Below are 22,952 nucleotides of genomic sequence, written 5' to 3'. Positions count from 1 at the left end.
ATTTACTAAAATCATGGTTAGGCTTTTGTATTTTTTTAATTTTACCGATACTTGGGATTCTACATATGCTCACATATTTAAAAGGAAAATGAATAACTGTAATCCCGGCAAAATACCAGAAAACTTTACAAATGAATTAAAGGCGACAATCGCATGCCGATTGTAATTTGAAAGACTCGACATAGACACCACGATCCGGATTGCACGGGTCGAAGGCTAGCAGTTTTCGGGTAGAAAACTTTTGATGGCAATACGTGGAACGGGATGATATGTTCCCTGTCCGACTCGGTGTCCGACAGGGAACATTTGGATGAGAACAGATAGCAATTTCTTCCCGCTGAAATATATCGTTGGTATCTTGAACGATAACTAGCCAATCTCTGTCAATGTTGCGCAATCGCAGTGGTTTGACGAGAAGATTTGTAGTTTGACAGCCAGTTTCTTTTTTCTTGATTGCTCGCCTTCTGTTCGTAATTGTTTTGTTGATAAACTTCTTAACTGATTCAGATTCCTCAATGGTCGTCTGCATTTTGAAATAATTGGTTAAAATGTTACAATTTTAAAAAGCTGTTGCGAGTACCTGAATGTCGTCCATCGGATAGTCATAGTCGTTTATGCAGAAGCCAAACTTTTTGTCGATGCACGGAGGTGGAGCTTTTGGGTTACAAAACGGAACGGGTTGAGTGCTTGAAACAATAATAACTGAGGCAGTCGAGAAGCAGAGAAAGGCAACCTGTAGGATGAAAATTATAAGAGATATTTCCCCTCAATTTTACTTGACTGACATATTCTGAAAAGTTACCAAGATGAGATTCATTTTGTAGACTAACTAGATTAGATCACCTTGAGCACTTTTAGACTTTAGAGTAGAAAACGTACTTGTCTGCTAACTCTCAACAAATAATGAGTTGGGCTAGATTGAAGGCGAGCTTATATAGTAGCAGCGCAATTTCTTTTTCAATAATTGCCCTGACAACCGCAATGACATTAAGGGGGGAACGTGAAGGAGTTCCAACCCAACCCATAGATTGTCATACAATTGCACATTCCGTCGTCTACTTTCCCATTCATTACTTGATTAATCCATTCGTAAATCGTAACGTTGTAAATTATTCTATTATTTTTAAAGAAACCAGTAAACCAGATCAGGGCCAGTGAAAGAATAGAATTCCATTCGCTTTAATCCTTTAATTTTACTGTTTCACAAAGTGAATGATAATCATAATTGATTTTGCACCAAGTAATTCAATGTAATTTAATTTCAATCAGTGGTAACATCACCTTATGAGTACATAATAGTCTTCATTGATTCAAAATAATCTTTAAATTAATTCTACAAAAAAACTTCCGGTTCTTTTGCAGTTCATAAAAGATAGGACTCTTTTCAAACATTTACCGTTGCTTAGTTCTAGTTGTGTTCATACTTTATAGGTGGAAAGCTCCAACGACACATCCGCACGATCCAGGCAACTTGAATTTTTCAATTGCGAAAGGGAAGGTGTAGTCTTGTGGGTTGTAGACCAAGAAGCGATGGAAAATATTTTTCTGGACGCATTTGGACTCGTAGCAGGACGGAACCAAGGGGCAGGTGGTTCCCACGACCACGTCGCATTCTTCAATTCGAGCAGTTTGCGTGTATTTGATGCCGTAAGATTCGACGCCGTTGACGATGGTCCGCCACTTGCCGTCGACGTTGATGGCCCGGAAAGGACGGACGTAATCGGTGGAACTCGGGCAAAGGTAAACCTCGTCGTTCAACTTGGCCAGTCCGTCGACAGAGTTCTCAGTGTTGGCCAGTTTGTCCTTGTAGAAAGCCACGACGGCCTGGTAGTGTTGGTCCAGGGCTTGTTGCACTTCGTGTTGGGGATATTCAGAGTCTTCCAGGCACCAGGACTTGGTCGTGTTTTTGGCGCAGTTTGGAATTTCAGGGTACTTTGGCTGGGAACCGTAGGCAGGAGGAGCTTTGTAGTTGCTGGGCTCAGGATCGGAGAAAACGCCAATCACCATCAGCGAAGCAAAAATCTATTTAAAAAAGATGAAATGAAATAATTTGAATGAATGCTGTCACAGTTTTGCAAGTCTTTAACAAGAAATAATCAATTACAAGTTGTTCAAACTTACCATAAATTTGATAGACATTATGCTGAAAAATATCGAAGAAAACTTCTCTTCAACCGACGGGGTTTCTGTTCGAGAAATGTTTGTGTTATTAATATTTGCACCTGCACTTTATATACCTTTCAAATGTAGCACCTGCAATTGACGGAATCACTTTCCTTTCCAGCCGACTGGATATAGTTTCATCAAGCGAGATGTTGAGGTTGTGGTGGTTTCTTCCAAAATAAAACTTCATCCAAAACAGCGCCGTGGTTGGTCCCCAAAGTGAAAATGAATGAAGTAAGAAATGGAGGCAACCAGTATCAATATTCACAGTTTCCTCCGACTACACAACCACAATGAAAGTGAATATCATCTGACTGCTGGAACAGAACAACCACCTGAAATGTTTGTTGGGTAACATGAAAGCCTCAAAGTTGAGATATCTTGTATTATTGGTGACTGCTGAAGAGATGAAAACGTATAAAACCCTTTCCCTCATAGAAATTTGATATCAGTTGAGAGCTGACAATCATCAAGTCCAGTTCGTGAGCTAGAAAACATTCTTCAATACCTGAAAATGAAAATTGCTCTTGTAAGTACTCAAAAGAGGAATTTTAAAAAGATAAAACTAATTAACTATTGAAACTATTTCTGTCTGTCTAGTTATGCCTGGCTTCCGTGATGATGGGTGTTTTTGCCGAACCGGAACCGGAAGCCGAAGCTGCTTTCGATCCCACAAACTACCCAAAGTCGTCGTACCCAGCGGATTATGTCAAAAAGTACACAGGCGAAAATGATTATTGCCATCCACGAAAGGCACCAACCTGCTCGAAAAACGGAACCCTCACATTTTGTGTCAAAGACCCTGAATATCCGGGAAAAGAAGTTAAGGTAGGCAACACATTTCGTAAATCATACAAAAGTTAATCCCAAGAAATTTACATCAACATTGTGTTTGTTGTCCAGTACGCCATCGATTACGACCCGTTGGTGCTGAAGAAATACGCAGATGTTGCTGATCAATCGGCCGACAATTTGGTCGATGGACTGACCTCCTTGTCAGAGAAACATTTCGACTATTCCGAGTACCATGGCAAGACCTTTGAGAAGGGCAACTGGGTTGGTGGTGAAGGATACATCTGCCCTAGCGATGTCGTTTATGCTCGTCCACTCCGCGCAGTGAATGTCGATGGAGAATGGCGGGTCATCGTCCAGGACATCGCCTGGCCCGGATACACCCAAACCCATCGCGTCGAAAAATGTTTGTTCCCCGGTGCAGCTTGTCGTACCCTGGCCCCTTGTTTTGGCAGCAAATGTCTGCAAAAATACGTTTACCAGCGGATGCTTTCCTTCGATCCTTGCGATCCTCAGAAGGGAATCTTCATCGACATCTACAAGTTGCCATCAGCCTGTTCTTGCCACATTCCAAGAAAACTTTAAGGAAACAATGAAGACTTTGAGATGAAATTACGTCAAACTTACATTCTATGAAACATGTACAGCTCATATTTACATATTAGTGCAGTTGCGATAAACTTCATACACTGCAATTGATCTTGGTCTAGATTTTAAAACAATATAAATTACTCAAAAACTAATTTGTTATGATTGCCAGCCTGTCTTTATATCAGTCTAACTTTATTTCAACTTGGGATGTGATAGGACTGTTCCTTTCACTGCAATACCTATCGTAAGACAAAACGTTTATTAGGCAAACCTGAAAGAACTTCCCTTATGCTACTTTTTCAAGAAATACAAATGGACATGTAGCTTACCAAAGTGTCACAGAAGATGAAGTCGAGATTCCCCACATGAGAGATGTAAATCCAATAACAACAGCATGATGAAATCACTTATCCCGAAATGCTTTGATTCTATCTAAACTACTGCACAAAAAACAAAGAAACGAAAATCGTAATGTATCCACAATTGCACACGCACACACAAGCAAATGATTTATGACCAATTCTTTCTTTCTTCTTTCTCAAAGTGGAATTTTCTATTTAATCAACCCATTCGGCCATTCCTTTTCACATGGTGTCATGGTTACATTTCTACTCGAATCGTCTGCTGTATTGATATTTGTTATTGCGCGATGCACGATTGGAATGAATGATCGATAATTAAAAAATTACGTGTATTTTCTTTTAGTTTAGGTTATAGAATAATTTGGGTTATCTACCATTTTGATCACGAAAAACCGTTATAGAGAAAGTATTTGAAGTATAAGACTATAAGTAAGAGAAGGATGTTCAATTTAGGCAGTTTCACATTTAAAAAACAATCATAAAAATATGAAGAATAAATCATTAAAAGCTGGGAGGACATTTGGGCGAATATTCACATTAAAAAAATATATATTTAAAAATAAAAAATCACTTGGTGCGTAAAAGGAAAGGGAGGATTTTTTCGCTCACATATTTCAACCGCTGTAGCAAATCGTTTGAGGACCCGTATTGAGCTAGAGAAGTGAGCCGAAATGTTCGGAAATTTTTATCTTCATCGATTACTGAAACGGCTCTCATCAACGGACACAGAATAATTTCGTTTGTTAAGACAGATTGCTAATTTAGTGGCATCAATAAAATATATTCGCGTTGATGGGAGCCGTTTCAGTAATCGATGAAGATAAAAATTTCCGAACATTTCGGCTTACTTCTCTAGCTCAATACGGTTCCTCAAAAGATTTGCTACAGCGATTGAAATATGTGAGCGAAAAAATCCTCCCTTTCCTTTTACGCGCCAAGCGTTTCATAATCGATAAAGAAAAAAAATTTCCGAACATTTCGGCTACTTTGAATCGACGTGCAATAAAAGCTTGGTGAGATTTTAAAAAAGAACACCGATCGTGTCGTCACTCAATTGATAACCAATGCCGAAAATGAAGTCGGCCCATTTGGAAACCCACACCATTGGAATGACAGCAGGGTCTTCGGCCTCATCTAAATATGAAACGAAGTTGCTATTAAATGTGTCGATTACTTCATGGGAGTTAGAAAAAAATCGTACCCATGAGGATTGGAACTTTCTCGTTGGGTTTCGAGGTGAAAAGTTGTTGCTGCAAGTCACGGAGCAGTTGCTGAGGCGATGGGCCAGATGGAACGGCCAGAAGTGGTGTGTCGGCAGTGGCTGATGGGCTACCTGGTTCGACCTTGAAGCCTGCATAACATGAAAGGAGAAATGTAGCAAGCAATTGCAACGAAAAACATGGTTGACTCAATATACCTTGTATTTTATTGAATTAACATCCTGTTTTATATCGCCAAGAGGTCGACGGACGTCAATAACACCCTTGTCGAGGCGGGGATCGAGTCGCAGTGGATGCCCAACCAATAAAGTATATCTAGGGATTGCAAAGAAAGTAAATAAAAATCTCAACGCGTGTGTTTAACATGCAACTTACAAAATGCAGCCCACAGACCAGATATCCACTTCAAAACTGTGACCTTGTTTGCACAAAACTTCGGGTGCAATGTAGTTGGGAGTGCCACACAGAGTCCTATCAAAATTAAAGAAGATAAAACATTAGCAAAGCTAACAAACAGTGAGCACAAAGAGGTCAATCTTACTTTTTCCTTTCACCGTCAAAATCTAACTATGTTGCAAGGCCAAAGTCTCCAATCTTCAGCTCCATGCCTTCATTGAGGAAAAGATTATCCCGTTTCAAGTTTCTGTGAATGATCTTGTTTTCGTGGAGAAACTTTACACCAAGAAGAAGTTGGTGCATGAAAGAGCGAGCTTTGGGTTCAGTGATAACACTTCTTCTTTGATGCAGCTCCATGAGACTCTAAAAAAGTAACACAACATTGAATAAACAAATTCGAAAAACAAATGAAATCGTAGGGCACTTACCCTTCTTTTGCAAAGCTCCAAAACAATGAAGACAAAGTTGCTGTCCTCAAAAAAGCTGTGAAATCCAACGTGTTTATGGACCAGCCAGCGATGAATAGAAATCTCCTGGGCCATCTTATCCCTCTGGTGCTGCCTTTTCAAAAGCTGCTTGGAAATGATTTTTCCAGCAAAGATCTGGTTGGTAGCGCTGTCTGTGAGCTCATAGCATTTGGCAAACTCACCCTAGTTAATCAACCAAGTTCAAAACCATTTGTTAATACAATTGCTACTTTGATAAGTTGCATTGCTTCAACTTTTCTCTTACCTTTCCAAGTAACTGGCCTCTCACGTAACGTTTTTTCGTGCCAGGATCAAGAAGAATATCAGGGATGATTTCAGGCTTAATGGAATTCATTTTGAAGTTCGTAATTAAAATGGACACTGATAGAATAAAATAAGATAGGAATTAAAATTGGATATATTGGCAGTTAAAAACTTTCGGACCGACGGCCAGCGAACGTGGTGGCGAATGTGTGGTCACGAAACGTGGTGAAGAAACAAGAAAGAATTCAATAGACAATAGCATAGCCGCCATAACGGCCATAGCCTACCCTACCTCTTTTTAAGAAAGCCGAAAGGAATGGAATATTGAATATTGATATTTGTAATTGCGTTCTATTCCGTTGGCGCTCTTGTCTCAATTCCTCTAGCGGATTAAACGCACCTTATGTTATGACAGAATTGAATTTGTAAAATACTTAAATTCAATAATAAAGTAAAATATTAAATAATCGATACGCTCGCAATCGTCTTTGATCTTTCTTCTTATTCTAAATTTTTTATCTTTCCGACTAAGATCCTGCATTTCTGCTGTCCTACTATCTATATATAACATGCGTCGCACATTATTTGAATTTTACTGAAGATTGAGCTTTCATATCTTTACTTTCTTACTTTGGTCTAAATAAAATAGAAATGAAAAAGAATTGGTTTGATTTAATTGAATTACGAATGTGTATTCATCACACTTGACACTGTTTTTAAATTCAACACTTGTTAATTGTGTTCGATCCAAAAATGTGAATTATCACAGACCACCGTATCCGTATGGGGTAAATGGATGTTCAGTTGCTGATGGTGGCGATAGACACGTAGGGGACCAATTTTCATTACCATGATAGGGCATCATGTATGGCACAATCGGATTGGACTGGAATTCCTTCCGGTAAACGTCCATTTCAACTTCGGTCGGGTTTCCTGGTTCAGAATGATTTTGATAGAGATCATTGGTTTCCACCTGAATTTCATTTAGTGTAACTTGAAATTCAAGAGTTTCCATCTCGCACGCCTCGATTCGGTTTTCCAGTTGTTGGAGTCGAGCCATCATGTTTGGAAAGGAGCCAGGACTCGTCGGTGGGATTACACTGGGCGGAGGTGGGCGGGGCATAAAACCATCGTGATGACTTGAAGAAGGAACATGCCATTGTTGATATGGATGGTAAAAAGTGGGGTGCGGACCTCCGTTAACTTCCTGTTCTCCAAAATCAATTAGGATTTCGATTTTTTCTTTTTCGGGACTTTCTACTTCATTTTTATCCCAAAGAAAAGGAAACCAAGATAAAACGCTCTTTATTACTCGTTCGGTCATTTTGTCGTATGGATAGAAATAGCCTGAGTTGTAAATCTAGTGATCAGTGCTGCCATTTATATAGACTAGTATACTCTGTAAACTGTTGGCGTTCATCTTTCAGCACATTATCTTTAACATTATCAATTCAATTTTAATTTAACAACATTTATTTTGATTTGACAGTAAACTAGAAAATTTTTCGCATTATGTTCAAACCGTTAATCGATAATACTTTGAAAAATAATGGAATTATGTATTCAATGATTAAGGTCGATTTTGGTAAAACTAATGATTTGATAAACAGTTCCCCTGGCGTAAGTAAAGAGAACTGTGTCATTTTTAAACGCCAACCCGTCGAAATCTTAAACACGAACAAAAATTTCGTTCATAAATACTTTTGTATTTTGTTTGACAAGAACTCTCAGTGGCTCGCAATCACGACGACAAATGGGAAGAGAGAAAAGAAAAAGGAGAGAAAGGATAGGCTCGGAGGACTGGATGAAAGACAAGTCCAGAGAATATCAAAAACGATCCCTGTGAAGGAGAGGATTTTTGGACGGTTGGCGGTACCGTTTTTATTTGAAGCAGTCCCTCTCGTTAACGTTTGTCGTTTCTGGTATTACCTGGAGGTCGTTTGGGGCGTGGGGTACTGTAAGGGGGGTTGAATGGAATTTAGGCCTTGACGGCGGGAATGTGGCAGGAGCAAGCCGATGGCAACTTGTAGGTGTCGATGAAGATGCCCTTGTAAGCATCGCACGGGTCGAAGGAGAGCATGCGGTGGACGGTGTGTTTCTGGAGGCACTTGCTCAAGTGGCAAGGGGCCAACGTGCGGCAAGCGGCTTCGGGGAACAAGCAAGTCTCGGTCCGCTGGGTCTGGGTGTAAGTCGGCCAGGCGATGTCCTGGACGATGACGCGCCACTCACCGGCCGTGTTCTTGGCGCGCAGGGGACGCGAGTAGGCCACCTCGCTGGGGCAGATGAAACCCTCACCACCGACCCAGTTGCCCTGGTCGAACTGCTTGCCGTTGTAGAAAGAATAATCGAATTTCTCCTCTTGTTCCTTGCTGACGCCATCCACCAAATCGTTGGCTGACTGGTCGGCCACGTCGGCGTATTTCTTCAACACTAAAGGATCGTAGTCGATGGCGTACTGATCATTGGCCATCGGCCCAATTTAAAAATGGTATTTTTATTTATTAATTAATTAAATCATTTGAAATTCAATACCTTGACTTCGTAGGTGGGGTATTCCTCGTCGGTCAAACACCAACCGACCGTCGCGTTTTCAGCGCATTTGGGTGCGGCTTTTGGGTCGCAGTACTTGGGGTAAGCGGGGTACGATGGGTATGATGGGTACGATGGGTCTGTGCAGGAAATGATAAAAAATTATTCAAAATAAATTTCTCATTCAGAGTTTCCTTAAGAAATTCGTCTTACAGGCTGGTTTGCTGTACGAAGGGTACGACGGATATGCCGGTTGGTAAGAGGGGTACTCTGGCTTGTAGGCTGGTCTTCAATTGAAAAAGAAAAATCATATTATTTCTCCAACATAAGGAATGAATAGTGTTTGAAATTTAAATTACCTGTACTGCTCTTCAGCAGCCAAATCTTCAGCCCAGGCGCCGACAGCGCAAAACAAAAAAATTGCCTGTCAAATTTATATTGCTATTAGATTAAAACTATTCATAATTTTGGCTGAGAAGAATAATGATGGTAACTCACCACTGCAAGAGACATGCCGATGCTTTGATAGGGTATAACAGGAGGTGAAAAAATACAGGAGTAAGAAGGACGTGATATGCGAGCACTGAGAGCCCTTGAAGTGTTCTGTGTTCTTCCACCGACAGTCTGGGTCTTTTATAGTCCAAGTCGTCCGTCGTCTGACAACGCCCTTCTTACACGCAATGGTCGTCACACAACACCAATGGATGCTAACTGGGCGGTCTCTAGCGTATATGCAGGTAGAAATCTTCTCAAACAGTTTTCCAACTCTCTCCACGGCTCGTCGCCTCCTCAAATGATTATTTCTCGTTCCCCCGACTATTTTACTATTTAGCGCTGTGCCTTGGACCATTCATAACGTCCAAGGCAAATTCACTTTCACTTATCATTAACGAAGATATGGCCCCTTATACCGTATACAGTGACCGATACGATGACTTGCTCAGCACGTAGAACCGATTAAAAAATATTGAACTTGATACTGACACACTTCTACCCCTTGACCAAAAACGTAGCGAAAGCTGTGGAAACTTAAGTGGTCCAACACTTAAAGTGTTAAAGCATCTAGATTGTCGGCATTTTTCACCCAAAGTGGTTCAAGTCGGCTGCTGAAATTAAGACACAATAAAAAGAAAAATGTTAGAAAGTATACTTGTAGTAAAAAATAAATAAATGTTGTGCAGAAATTCACGTAGAATTTATTGGATTCTCGCCCCAGGTTTATAGTTTCATTTTTAATACGCAGTTCCCAAATATCACTGATTTTCACTAATAAACTCGATTTAATATGGAATTAGATATTTTGTCCTTGATCGATTCGGCAGATGATTTCTCCTTGGCCACTGTACCGCGACGATGCAACATTAATAAACCATATCGAGTCGATTTGTCAAGGTTATTATAAGGGTGTTATTTCAAGTATACGAATCCCCCTTCAGTCTAATTAGAACTGTGCGTTCAATGCCATCGTTTTCCATAGATATTGGTCAAGAAAACAATTAACGGATTCACCAGACCGGCAAATTCGCCCGACTAAAAAGCGGACCCGCTATAACTCACGCCATCAACGATCCGTGATTGCTTCATCGACTTTGAAAAACAACTACGGTAAAATAGTCACAGCCTTCAAAAAATAATGGACCCTTATTCGCGCATTTGATAATCCATAATAATACACAGCCATATCTAATCCTGGCCTATTATGTACGACTAACAGTTTAACTGCTGTTTCCCACTTGAGGACGTCAAGCGAAATGAATTTGGTGTACTTTTTTGCGCATTGGCCGATGAATAGAAATCAGGGCGATGCCACACCTTGTCGTTATAATATTTCTTTCGTTTCATCTTGACATCCTTTTTTTGTATCGAGAGCGTTCGCATAAAATGTCTAGTGGATATATACTCTTGCGTCACAAAGAAAAACATGGACACGCCAGTTCATTTATGGATAGAGAGACTCAGTCAAGCGGAGCTATGAAAATAATAGAATTCACCGTTGTTGTTGTTGTGTTTAAAAATCCGACCACATGTTGCGCAGGTCGGTTGGCCGGGCTTTCTTCGCAACAACAACAACACAATGCACGGATGACCTTGCTCCTGGCTCACGATGGATAGGGAGGAGCACAGCACCGATACTTATTCCGCCACGCATTCTCTCTCTGAGTTCTTTTCGCTTATTATTTTTGTGTTTCGCTCTCCAATCGTTAATACAAGCGCGAGGTGCGGTCGTAAATAATGTAAGAGCGGAGAAATTTTAACCGTTTGGACAAGCTCTTCTTAATGGTACCAAACCCAAAAAAAGGCAACACAAACCGCATACAGCAGTAGATTATTAAACAGACAAGGCAAAAATGAATTTCTAGCCCTTGGAAATTCCTCCGGGCGTTATACTTAAAAGAGTCTTATTGCAACCTGCATATTATGTAGTTATAATGACTCAGGAGAAAATAAAAGAAAATATTTCTTGTTTTTTAATAGAAGGTGCAGGCCAAATTGGCCATCTTGTTCCCATCGCCCCGGAGAATTATTTATGCTTATCGAAAGTTGTGTTGTGTACATTGTTTTCACCGTCGATAGAGGGTCACGGTTAGAAAATGATAACGAGCTAATTTAAGTGCAAGAGAGACCCAACCCCTTTCGCCAATAAATAATTTAGCGCAACCGAATTTTTGGTTGTCCAAAAATAACAAAACAATGATGACTCCCATGTCGATGAGCAACACGCTGACATCATTAAATATTATACACGGCTGGCTGGGCTACACGTAATGGGCGAGGAGGTGTGGTGCATGCATAAAACTAAACACAACTCGCCTACTTCTTATACACATCCAGCAGGGCTGTTAATAGCTCTGTGATCCAACCGAACTTTGACCCACATTTGTGTGTGTTTCTCTCGGTTTTCTATAGTTGGTTCGTTTTCACTTAAATGACGTCCCATACGAAGCCTATACCATTTAGATGATCGGCTCTGTAAGCACTTTCACTTTCGACAATTCCAAGTTCAGCCCCGTGATGGTAAAATAACGGCCGGTACGCACGCAACAGCTTACAAAATTTGTCGTTAATTTATTGCCGATTGTACAGCCGTCAAATGACGTAAGGTCGACCGAAATGAAACGCAGTTGAGACATGAACAAGTCATGTGTGATGTCGATTGTCATCAGGCGCGCTCGCGGTCACGGCCGACTCGATTTTCTCCGTCACGCGTGATTGCTCGACTCCTGTCGCGAAGATGTTCATCCCAGCGACGCCGAGTGAATCACCACAAACCTCGATTACACTCCCGCCAGCAGCTCGAACGGGACATCAGCAGAAATCACGATCTCATCACAGCCTGCTGGGCATTGTCACGCGTCCACATCGTCATCTGCAACACTTTCTCATGTACACCCGGACGACGTAATAATAGAATACTAAATTATTTCATTTTTTCAAAATCATCGGGACCCTCTCATTTTGCGGTTTAGAAACAAACTCACGTCAGAATCTCAAGGGCGGATTATCCCGATCACGAACGATGCTCCTTGCCTCATTGGGTTTCAATCATGTCTATAGGTAAAAACGAGAAAGAAAGAGATCCTCCTATAGCTGCAATGGAAGATTTCACTAAACATTCGACTATGTCGAACGATGGGTCCTTCGGCCCCGAAAAAGTTGATGTTTTATGTATACGAAAGAACCGCAAGACAATCAACGGCGGATGGAATTTGGCTATTTCTAGTCGTCGTCGTCCCGTATAATAAGTTGGTTTCACCATTTAGTTTAGAACGAGACCCCCCATTGGTTATCCTATATGGCAGCAGCAGCTGCTGTTATCTAAGCGACCAACTCAAAATATGCGCGCGCGGGGAAAATGGAAAGTACGAAATCTATAACTGAGCCACGGCAACAGAAAAACGGTACATTCACGCAAGGTTGGAGACAACAACTGCCTGCTTTATAGTGTCTTCGCCAACACACACACTATCATTATTGTCATCGCCGATGCATGCGCAATTTAATAGACAAACGAAATATATGTACATAGCCTTATGTGCTGCCTCAGCCTTTCGACTCGCTAAACTTTTATACGGTTCATTAAATTTGGCGTGAGAAACTCGCATTAGAATTTTACATCCGACGAGTAGTAGCAGCTATATACTATATAGTTAATATAAGTCATTGATAAAGATCTATCAGCGCTGCGCCCAGTTGACTGCTGGGCCTCGGCGGATGGAATTAAAAATCAGAAAAAAACTTTCCCTTTCATCTTTTTATTGTTTAAGTTTCCACTCCACCTAAAAAGATAATCCCAGGAGATGGCAAGGGCAACATGCTGGACAAAAGCGACGGTGGAAGATAATGAAATCGCATCCCATGTCTGTTGTTGTTGCTGCTACAAATATCACAGGTCTTAAAAGACATGAATTGTCCATCGGCGACGAGCCGTGACTGAAGGATCGTAAAAATGTTCCCCCCCCGGAGTCATAAACTGGAGTAGCACTATTCATAAAAGCGTCGTATAAATATTCCCGGCCCCACATCATTATCGTTCTACATTATAGACGAGCGCAATTGCGGATGCCCAGGGAAAGCTGTTTTCTCATCTTTTGTTACACATAAAATAATTGAGCGATAAAAAAAGACACACACGCAAGGACGATAGCCAAAAGCTACAAATAACAACCGGAGAGAATCTGAAGCGAGGAGGCCATGCAGGAATATAGAGATAAATTTGTCCGACCTTTATGCCTGGGAGATTCGGCCAGGCATCCATCTACAAGTGCTTCCATCCATCCGCTGAAAAAGTTGAATCCACCAGCAGCCGGAATAGAAAAAGGGGCAGAAGGGATCCGTAACTCGACCGACATCGATAGTTTCTTCAATCAAGATGGATGCTGAGAATCTAAATTAAAAATGAAAAAGGGTTACGAAAAATGTTGACAGAATCAGAAACAACAATAAATAAGGAAAAGTTGAAAATGAGATAGAAAACCCAAAACAGAAGAATTTAAGGTTTCCATGTAGTAATACTGTACACTTATGCAAGTCATACATCACTAAAATATTTACCATCACAGCTTAATAAAACTAACGAAAATCATTACCCAAGCCTGACCTAAGTGAAGATACTGAGATTGCTGCAGATGACTGGTCAATGCCAGCACAAACAAAACTTGCATAATTTGTGTTGATGATTGCCGGCTCAAGCTGCTGAAAATGAAACAGGGGGCTCACAGCAAATGAAGGCTCTATAATCTGCACAAAGAAAACGGTTACATGGTGCAAAAATGAAAACAAACTGCCATGCATTGACGGGGCTAACATGATAAATGCTAATAATGAACTCATTTTCACAAATTTGGAAAAGTTTCCCCTCTACTTGTAAGCTCTCATAATCATTACATTTGTACCCTTAGTTTTATTTACCTGCTAAACATGCTCATGGATTGGAGGCATGAACCAGTGGACTGGAGCCGCGACACCAGAGTTCACACGACGATCATATTTAAGTAATTTTATTTGTTTTGCTATTTTTCGTGAAGCCACATACGTTTCCAAAAAGAAAAGGTATCGTTCTGTTTCTTTTGTAATCTTAAACTTCGTCTCTTTTTTACTTTTTCGAAAATTTTACAAACAAACTTAACAAAGCAAACTTCAAAAGCAGACGAAATCACGAAAAGCAAAATTTAAGATATCGATAGAAATAGAAAAATCTTTCAGCTTATCGATTAATTATTTAATTAATCATTTTGCCTACCAATCAGCGTAACAATTGAGCAATCCAACTATCCAAGAGGGAATAATGTTGAGGCTTCACGAAAATTGCCATGATCTGAATTTATAAAATTCATTTTAACGGGGCCTTCAAAAGTAATATGCGGACCATTTATTCCGCACGATTTACAACGGTGTCGAGAATAGCTAGATGAAAGAAATAGATCTATAAAACGGTCGTCAATCGCGTAGTTAAACAGCGCCAATCGAGCGTTACTTTTTTCCAATAGTTTCCAGACGTAATAAAAACCAAATTACATCACCTTCTCCGATTGGCTGATTGTACGGCAATCGGACGACTTGTATATAGTATCTTACGCCATGGATAATAAACACGGTAGAGTATGTTGGTGCAACAATGTCAACCAGACTGAGAATTCCCCGGAAAGTTTTATGGACGTCTACTAAGACTTTATTGTATAATAGTAACACAATTTAATATACGAAAAGCAAAAGACCTCTACGATTCATTTGCTATTGCCGACATTGAATCAATAGACTTTTCTACAAAGTTTGTCATCTTGAACGAAGAATTTAGGTTATCCGCACGTTTGGATTAATTCTCCCACGAATTGTATGAAATACTATATACTGCTGGTAGTATAGAACATCGTGTAAGAGAACCAGCAATAACGAGGAGAAACTTGGTGGCGAAATGGACGTACAAAATGCAAACCGCCGTGAAGCGATTTGCTTGCAAATCAAAATCGCTTTCACCTATTCATCGGATTTAGGTGACGTCAAGGTCGTGGCTATAAGGATTGATGACGTCCTTTGTGTATACGGTGGGATGAGCAAATCATCTACTACTACAACTACTATTATTATATGCCCCCCTATAGGGTCCGCCCCGTCCATAGACGGTCTCCGGTTATGACATCGTGATTTCACGGCGCATCGTAAAATGCTAATATTATACAACGGCGATATGTCAGACGATGCGCATCACGGTCGCAGCTCAGCAGGAGTTCGGTCAGGAGAAATTTCGCTCCGTTGCTATTAATGACCAGCTTTCTATACACTGCTGGCATTCGCTCAGCGTCTTCCTCATTTGAATAGGAATTAGCAACGGTTGTCTTTAAATCATATTTTTAGGATGGCTGCCATCGGACAGACACGACGACGTCAGATAACAAATGGCAGAAAGGGAAACGGGAAAAAGGTTACAATGTGAAGGTCGTCTTATCGGAAGATTCCCCGTGAGCTTCTATAAGGTTGGATAACAAGCTATCAACTACCGACTTTCCAGTGGAAAGCTTTAGTATATTAACAAACCTGTAAGTTCTGAGGTGCTGAGTTGAAAGCGAAGGAATTTGCCAAATAAATCATAAGTTGCACACTGCTGTTTTTACTACTTTGCTGAAGGAAGCATATGGACATTTATACAATTTCAAACGTAGATTTATCTAATGGTTTTATTTCATTCTTATATTTCCTTCCTCTAAATTTCCTTCTTCTATTTCATTCGATTTCTTTTGAGACAAAATGTAGAGAGAAATTTTTAGAATTGTTTCAAATTTATTGTCCGATGAAAAAGAACGTCGAGAGCGAGCAACACATGAGTAATTCAGTACAAACATTTGATAGAGTCAAAATAATTAAAAGAAATGCATAGAACTATTTTTCGTATTAAATAAACCCCACGATGTTGTTGTGGGCGAGGGACTGCTTTCATGTTGGATGGTACCGCCAACCTTTGCGCTCCACTTCGAATCTTTTTTCAGTTGAAAAAGGAGTCGACTGTGAAGCGCAGAGATGTTTTTACACGAATGATATTATCACAGGGATCGTTTGGTGACTGATGGATGATGACAATTTGGAATGGGATTGGCCGAAAAATTGGAAGAAAGAAGGAAAGAAAAAGAAATGATCAGTAATTAATTTAGAGGCTGAAGGCTCCAACGAAACAGGCGCATGAGGCCGGCAACTTGAAGGTCTCGATGGCGAATGGGAAATAGTAATCGGTGGGATCGTAGACGAGGAAACGGTGGTAGATGCTCTTCTGGAGGCACTTGGACTCGTAGCAAGTGGGGACCAAGGGGCAGGCCTTTCCGGCCGCGTCGGCCTCACATTCTTCGATGCGAGCGTGTTGATCGTATTTGATGCCGTAAGACTCGACTTTGTTGATGATGACACGCCACTTGCCTTTGGTGTTGACGGCACGCAGCGGCTGGACGTAGGAGGTGGCGCTGGGGCAGAGGTAAGTCTCGTCCACCAATTGGGTCAAAGTGTCGACCGAGTTGGCCGTTTCGGCCACGACGTTCTTGTACAAAGCCACAACGGCCTCGTAGTGCTTGTCCAGTTCGTAAACGACTTCGTAGGCCGGGTACTCGGAATCCTCCAGGCACCAGTTCTTGGTCGTGTTCTTGGAGCAGGCCGGGATCTCTGGCTCGTATTTCGGTTCGTATTTCGGCTGGTGATAAGCGGGCGGCTTGTAATTGTTGCCCATCACAACGGCCACAACACCTAAACTCACAAAGATCTGGCGATAATAATTAATAATTAGATTGAGTGGATTAAAAGACTAAAAGATTGGCTGCTGAATGGATTGAAATAATTTACCAAAAAGTGGTAGGACAGAGACATGATTTCCAATTGACTTTGACTTTACACTGTGAAACAGAAAGTCAGAAGAGGAATCGACTGCAAGGGACGATGTGTTAAACTCATGTGACCGTCTCGGCTTTTATACCGGGACACTTTGTTCATGACGGGTTATCCATCGCGGATGGAGTACTCCCACTTCACGAAGGTATCCGCCCTCATTTAGTTTTTCAAACGCCAATGCTAAAGGAGCCAGGAGTGCGCTAGGAGGGCACAGTCATTTTCACTTTTACTCTCTTTCCCTTTTCTGTCCAGGACTCGTCGGCACTGCAGGGTATTGTAGGGAAACCCTCTGTAAGAACAACAACAACAACAACAACAACCTTGAGAGTGTGTCCATTTCTTTTTCGAGGTTAGTGGGTGAAAAAGGCGATGGGCTGGCGGTTTTCACGACGCCTTATCTTCTACTGCGGCTCAGCTATAGTGACCGACCGCCTGAACATTTTATTATTAGCCAAACGAAAAACCAAAGGAAAAGAACACGCATGTGTGCATCTGAAACGTGCATGGCCTCTTATTAGTATATATATCTCTTTCACGATGCCATCCAAACTGCCAAGGAGACAACGGGAATCCAAGGAGAGCCTGATGTAGCCGCTAGCCATGATGATTTCCCCCCGTGAAGAATAAAAGAAGATAATAACACCACACCCTGGCCGTACTACCCCTGCGCAGTTGCTCCTTTCGCACGCAGCTCAGCACACTCTCTCTTTCTGATTCATCATCACGTAACATACAAGACCATAACAATTATTAAGAGTCCTCTTAGCTACAAACAAATATATTGCGCTCGTGTATGTACCTCACTTGTATAATCGTCTCCACTCGCCATTTATTTATTGCACCGGACGAAAAATGATGAGAATTATAATTGGTTGAACTTTCTAGCTGACTAACTGTAGTACATTGCAAATAGGTTAGAGATTTCACCAAAAACCGTCGGTATAACAGCTGATGGAAAACAATCCGAGTTGCTGAAACCGCTTTCAAAAAATCGTGTTCTTATTTGTATACAGCGGTTTCTGGTTGTGTTCTTCGTGTATAGCTATACAAACAAACCTCTGAACGTGAATTTTGGTTCGATCGGTGGCCACAGTCAATCAAAGTGCAACACGGTATACAATCAAGATATACAACAACAATGGGAAGCTCGTCCCAAGTGGAACGCCATGGCAACAAATAGTCAGCAGGTGGCATTTGGCGAAACGAAAGAATAATATTCACACACATAATACATTGACGAGACAGCAAGTCGATTTCTTTTGTCGCAGACAAACTTTCTTTAGCAGCTTTCCTCCAGCAGCCCATTTCGCAAATTGTCGGTTGTTTTTAGTCACGTAAAAATGAGAAATTCGCCATGATCATTTGCTTTGGAAAATGGCCATCATCACGGGTAGAGACACAGTAATACCTTGCACAAATAGCCAGCAATTATAGTACCTTCATACATGAGAACATGTTGGAAATGTTTTTTCTTTAGTTTCCCAGTTTTCGTTTTGTCTCAAATTCACGGCAGTTAACTCTGTAGACCATGTAACTTGTGTATTTAATAATCAAGGTTATGGTGTAAGCACTGCATCATCATATAATTTTATATGGACCCGACCTTCATAGACTTATTTATAGCACCAACTGATGGCAGATGTTATCAACTTTCTGCGATGTGATGCACGCGATAGAGTCGACGGACTCACGTACCGAACTACCCCGTCACACCGCAATAATATAAGCTATCCCAGAATATTTTTATAATTGAAATGAGCAAAGAACACACAGGTGCGATAATATAATAAGCAGAGCGTGCAAATATAAAAGTCGGCTCGTCGGTTCTGGTACATCATCCATCAATTATTGTGATGATGCGCTATAAAACCAGTCTGGATGATGAGATATTTTTAGTTGCGTTATACATTTCCACACAGTCCGTCATCATCACGGCTGAATAAATATTCGAATTTCTAAAAGCTTTCCATTCATGTAGCCTACCTGTGCGGTTTTCCATTCTGCTGGGCGACTATATTGGCAATCCCCCGGCGAAAACTTGCTGGTATCGAGAAAGAAAGTGGAGATGAGATTCTGTATACACACCGATAGAGTTGCGCCAAATCTAATTCGCTATACATCCATTCAAAACACCCAAATGCTGATCTCCATTTTCCATCGGTCTGCAGAAGAGTGGTAAGGCCCGGTTTTCCCGGCGACGTGGTGGTACCAACCCAATGCGGTGCAAAATGAAAATACAAGTATATTTGATAACGCGGAAACGAATGAAATGTCTCAACTTTTACTCTCCCGACTATTCGTCGACAGTCTGTCGACAGGCAAAGTCTTATTCAGATTGATATCCTCAGCCTCCTTTTAAAAAAAATCGTTTCTCGACGTAATGAGACTGCTGATTTTGGTAAGCTCAAATCAGAGTGTCAGTTATTCCAAGTGCCAAGTGTTAACGAAATGTGTTTATATTAGGGAGTCGTGTTTCTGTTTCTAGTCCATTTGGACGAAACGGCCATTTGGAGCACTCCACTCAATACAACCGGAAACGTTTTAGATTGGCAGCCATCAGCTGCTGCTGCTGCTATTACAGTTGTCCAGCAGGTTCACACATCAGTCTCGAAACTTCAGAATAATCAAGGAAATGAGCCAATTGAATCTGTCTTTGATGATCTCACGGAGATCTTACCTGCGGTGCCAAAAGTATCAAGTCACTACTACAAAATTTTAGACATTCAACAGGATAAAAGTCAAACATTCTGCAACCCGGCTGCGCCACCAGAATGTGTCGATAAGACTTTTGGTTTCTGCATCTACGATATTGAATATCCCGAAGATGACATCAAGGTATGTGTATAAATGTTATGGCTCTCTGCTAATCAATAAACTGCATTATTATTTTATTTTATTACTTAACAGCTGGCCATCGAATTGTCTGAATTAGCACAAAAATTCACTTACAAGCTAATCAATGAGGAAATCAGATTAGAGCTGGAATTTGAAAACAGAGATAGCAAATGTCCATATCGCAGTTTGGTGATCAAACCCATTCGGGCACGTAACATTGACGGGCAATGGCGCGTCATCGTTCAGAATGTCGAAGATATTCTTCAACGGGAAAGGATAGTCCTCTGCAGTGGTCTGGACGAATACTGCGAAAATTTAGGACACTTTGGTCCAGTGCATTGCTACAGTAGTCGTTGCAGCCAGCAATATCTCGTTCGAAAACTTTTGGCTTACGATCCGTGCAATTCAAATCGTGGCGCCTTTGTCGACTCGTTCAAGTTGCAATCGGCTTGCAGTTGCCGATTTTCTCGAATACCTTGTTAGTCAAAAAATAAGAAAATTAATTTTCATTTGTATACTTTTCATATTTTTTCGTACATTTCACGCGATTTTTTTATTTCAGTTTTGTTGGAAGATAATAAAATGCTAACGTTGGAAATCAGCTGGTTCCAAATTGTGTACGGTGTGTTGGTAAATGGCGTTTTACTTTTGGACGTTTGCTATTGGTCAAAACCTTCACCGTAATGGCCGCTTTCCTACCCCTTCCTCCCCAAAATAGCAATGGCCGCCTTTCTACCCATTCCTCCCCTTCCACCCCTTTTCCTCCCGAAAGGGGTGAAAACAGCAATGGCCGCTTTTCTACCCCTTCCTCCGAAAGGGGTGGGACTAGTATTTTCTACTCGGGAACTACAGCAGACGAACAATTTTGAAAAAAGTGTGGGCTGTCAAGCTTAACTAATCTCTGTTATTGTTTTCAACTTGATTGAAAGGGAATACTAGTTTTGGAATTTACTAACTCTGTGTTCGATTTTGTGAAATCTCCGTTTCGTTCGTTTTGTTTAATATGGAAAACTTTCGTTTCTTTTTCGAGATGTTTCCATGGCAAGCATGGCCCAAGACTAGCAATCGGAAGGACTCTACTGGTACGTAGCAATCACCATTCGTGGTTTCTTGTGCATTTTATTTATAGTTTTAAGTATTCAAAAGAGAAATTAAGTCTAGGATACAAAAAGAAAATCGTCTAGGTTCATTTCGTTTTCAAATCTTAATAGTGTATTACATAACCATCATCACTACGATATTCACAAAATTGTAAATGTTTTAATTGGAAAGTAGGACAGGTTCTCATATCATAAGGCCAATTCGAGGAGTTTAACTGGGATTAGGCAAAACGGTAATGTACAGACATCAATTGAACACATTCTCTGGGAGCTTAGCTTAGGGCGTCAGAAGCATTAGGTACCTAAATGCATCTTTTGATGTAAAGAATCACATGTGGAATCCGTTTTCAAGCATGTTGATGCATTCTGAATTTTTTTTTTTTATACTGTAGAAATGCAGACCTATGTTCACTAAAGCCATAATGTTTTTCTCGATCAGATTCTCTTACGCTTTACGCATCATCAACAGCAATAGAAAGTGCACTCAATGCCATCGAGGTTCACACGAGAGTCGCCAAGACATTGAGAAAATATAATAGCAAAACCTTTTAATATCGAATTCTTCGTGCGCAAAAAGTCAAGTTTATTCGTTTTGCTTTTTATTCTCAGTTTTCCCGACATGAAAAAGGGATTCTGTCACGTTTGATTGAAAATTAAAAGTTAAATGCAGGAACAATATGTATTTTGAAGTTTCCGTTGATTGAAAACAACGATCTGAATGAAAACGATGTGACTTGTAGCTGAAAATAGAATTGTTTGTAACCAACAATTTTTAATCAGATTCTCAAAGCAGTTGCGATCCAAGTCGTGCAAATTTAGTTTAACTAACAAGTAAAGAATTTGTCAGTAATGATTCCAAATTTATTGTCCGATCAAAAAGAATGTCGAGAGCGAGCAACACATGAGTAATTCAGCACAAACATTTGATAGAGTCAAAATAATTAAAGGAAATGCATAGAACTATTTTTCATATTAAATAAAACCCACGATGTTGTTGTGGGCGAGGGACTGCTTTCATGTTGGATGGTACCGCCAACCTTTGCGCTCCACTTCGAATCTTTTTATCAGTTTTCAGTTGAAAAAGGAATCGACTGTGAAGCGCAGAGATGTTTTTACACGAATGATATTATCACAGGGATCGTTTGGTGACTGATGGATGATGACAATTTGGATTGGGATTGGCCGAAAAATTGGAAGGAAGAAGGAAATAAATTGAATTAATTTAGAGGCTGAAGGCTCCAACGAAGCAGGCGCATGAGGCCGGCAACTTGAAGGTCTCGATGGCGAATGGGAAATAGTAATCGGTGGGATCGTAGACGAGGAAACGGTGGTAGATGCTCTTCTGGAGGCACTTTGACTCGTAGCAGGTGGGGACCAAGGGGCAGGCCTTTCCGGCCGCATCGGCCTCACATTCTTCGATGCGAGCGTGTTGATCGTATTTGATGCCGTAAGACTCGACTTTGTTGATGATGACACGCCACTTGCCTTTGGTGTTGACGGCACGCAGCGGCTGGACGTAGGAGGTGGCGCTGGGGCAGAGGTAAGTCTCGTCCACCAATTTGGTCAAAGTGTCGACCGAGTTGGCCGTTTCGGCCACGACGTTCTTGTACAAAGCCACAACGGCCTCGTAGTGCTTGTCCAGTTCGTAAACGACTTCGTAGGCCGGGTACTCGGAATCCTCCAGGCACCAGTTCTTGGTCGTGTTCTTGGAGCAGGCCGGAATCTCTGGCTCGTATTTCGGCTCGTATTTCGGCTGGTGATAGGCGGGCGGCTTGTAATTGTTGCCCATCACAACAGCCACAACACCTAAACTCACAAAGATCTAGTGGCGATAATAATTAATAATTAGATTGAGTGGATTAAAAGACT

At 41.0% G+C, this 22,952-nt stretch overlaps 7 protein-coding genes and 3 long non-coding RNA genes across 15 annotated transcripts in view; 4 read left to right on the top strand and 6 right to left on the bottom strand.

Moving 5' to 3' along the window:
- Window positions 1-22,952, top strand: part of LOC124203326 (neurotrophin 1-like) — a 28,226-nt gene that overhangs the window by 3,479 nt on the left and 1,795 nt on the right. The gene's annotated exons all lie outside the window — the stretch shown is intronic.
- LOC124203328 (protein spaetzle 5-like) overlaps window positions 1-22,952 on the bottom strand; it is a 28,443-nt gene that overhangs the window by 5,312 nt on the left and 179 nt on the right. Inside the window, exons 2-3 of one of the 6 annotated variants that reach the window (XM_046600078.1) lie at window positions 22,306-22,905; window positions 16,040-16,423 (exon numbers count right to left, since the gene is read on the bottom strand). The exons of 1 other annotated variant lie outside the window; for it this stretch is intronic. In XM_046600078.1, coding sequence (XP_046456034.1) covers window positions 22,306-22,905 — 600 coding nt within the window. In that variant the 3' untranslated portion in view covers window positions 16,040-16,423. Of the gene's footprint in view, window positions 1-16,039; window positions 17,024-17,103; window positions 17,247-21,922; window positions 22,906-22,952 lie in introns of those variants that run through there. 4 more of the 6 variants (XM_046600077.1, XM_046600074.1, XM_046600079.1 and 1 more) reach the window with 4 other exon arrangements.
- On the bottom strand, window positions 12-913 carry LOC124203329. Its single transcript, XM_046600080.1, has 3 exons — window positions 803-913; window positions 581-733; window positions 12-523 (listed from the first exon to the last, which is right to left on the bottom strand). Exons 1-3 carry the CDS (start codon window positions 815-817, stop codon window positions 137-139), a joined length of 555 nt encoding a protein of 184 aa, XP_046456036.1. The 5' UTR covers window positions 818-913; the 3' UTR covers window positions 12-136.
- On the bottom strand, window positions 1,174-2,481 carry LOC124203325 (protein spaetzle-like). The gene is made up of 3 exons (XM_046600067.1): window positions 2,254-2,481; window positions 2,122-2,186; window positions 1,174-2,022 (listed from the first exon to the last, which is right to left on the bottom strand). Exons 1-3 carry the CDS (start codon window positions 2,351-2,353, stop codon window positions 1,426-1,428), a joined length of 762 nt encoding a protein of 253 aa, XP_046456023.1. The 5' UTR covers window positions 2,354-2,481; the 3' UTR covers window positions 1,174-1,425.
- On the top strand, window positions 2,606-3,698 carry LOC124203327 (neurotrophin 1-like). Its single transcript, XM_046600071.1, has 3 exons — window positions 2,606-2,692; window positions 2,764-2,991; window positions 3,067-3,698. Exons 1-3 carry the CDS (start codon window positions 2,678-2,680, stop codon window positions 3,538-3,540), a joined length of 717 nt encoding a protein of 238 aa, XP_046456027.1. The 5' UTR covers window positions 2,606-2,677; the 3' UTR covers window positions 3,541-3,698.
- On the bottom strand, window positions 3,478-6,528 carry LOC124203330. Its single transcript, XR_006878511.1, has 9 exons — window positions 6,257-6,528; window positions 5,953-6,174; window positions 5,670-5,887; window positions 5,504-5,599; window positions 5,326-5,443; window positions 5,110-5,259; window positions 4,064-5,042; window positions 3,876-3,986; window positions 3,478-3,785 (listed from the first exon to the last, which is right to left on the bottom strand). It is a non-coding gene; the product is annotated as an uncharacterized LOC124203330 (long non-coding RNA).
- Window positions 7,941-9,419, bottom strand: LOC124203324 (neurotrophin 1-like). Its single transcript, XM_046600066.1, has 5 exons — window positions 9,283-9,419; window positions 9,144-9,208; window positions 8,998-9,071; window positions 8,788-8,924; window positions 7,941-8,710 (listed from the first exon to the last, which is right to left on the bottom strand). The coding sequence occupies exons 1-5, from the start codon at window positions 9,295-9,297 to the stop codon at window positions 8,234-8,236; spliced, it is 768 nt and encodes a 255-aa protein (XP_046456022.1). The 5' UTR covers window positions 9,298-9,419; the 3' UTR covers window positions 7,941-8,233.
- On the bottom strand, window positions 13,022-14,429 carry LOC124203334. Its single transcript, XR_006878514.1, has 3 exons — window positions 14,194-14,429; window positions 13,872-14,022; window positions 13,022-13,669 (listed from the first exon to the last, which is right to left on the bottom strand). It is a non-coding gene; the product is annotated as an uncharacterized LOC124203334 (long non-coding RNA).
- LOC124203323 lies at window positions 19,400-20,506 on the top strand. The gene is made up of 3 exons (XM_046600064.1): window positions 19,400-19,546; window positions 19,612-19,983; window positions 20,056-20,506. The coding sequence occupies exons 1-3, from the start codon at window positions 19,529-19,531 to the stop codon at window positions 20,464-20,466; spliced, it is 801 nt and encodes a 266-aa protein (XP_046456020.1). The 5' UTR covers window positions 19,400-19,528; the 3' UTR covers window positions 20,467-20,506.
- On the top strand, window positions 20,702-22,153 carry LOC124203335. Its single transcript, XR_006878515.1, has 2 exons — window positions 20,702-21,065; window positions 21,523-22,153. It is a non-coding gene; the product is annotated as an uncharacterized LOC124203335 (long non-coding RNA).

Source organism: Daphnia pulex, chromosome 9, assembly GCF_021134715.1.
Source record: "Daphnia pulex isolate KAP4 chromosome 9, ASM2113471v1".
NCBI classification, from domain to species: Eukaryota; Metazoa; Arthropoda; class Branchiopoda; order Diplostraca; family Daphniidae; genus Daphnia; species Daphnia pulex.
Note: the sequence above shows the minus strand (reverse complement) of the source record. Positions and strands in the feature narration are given on the sequence as shown.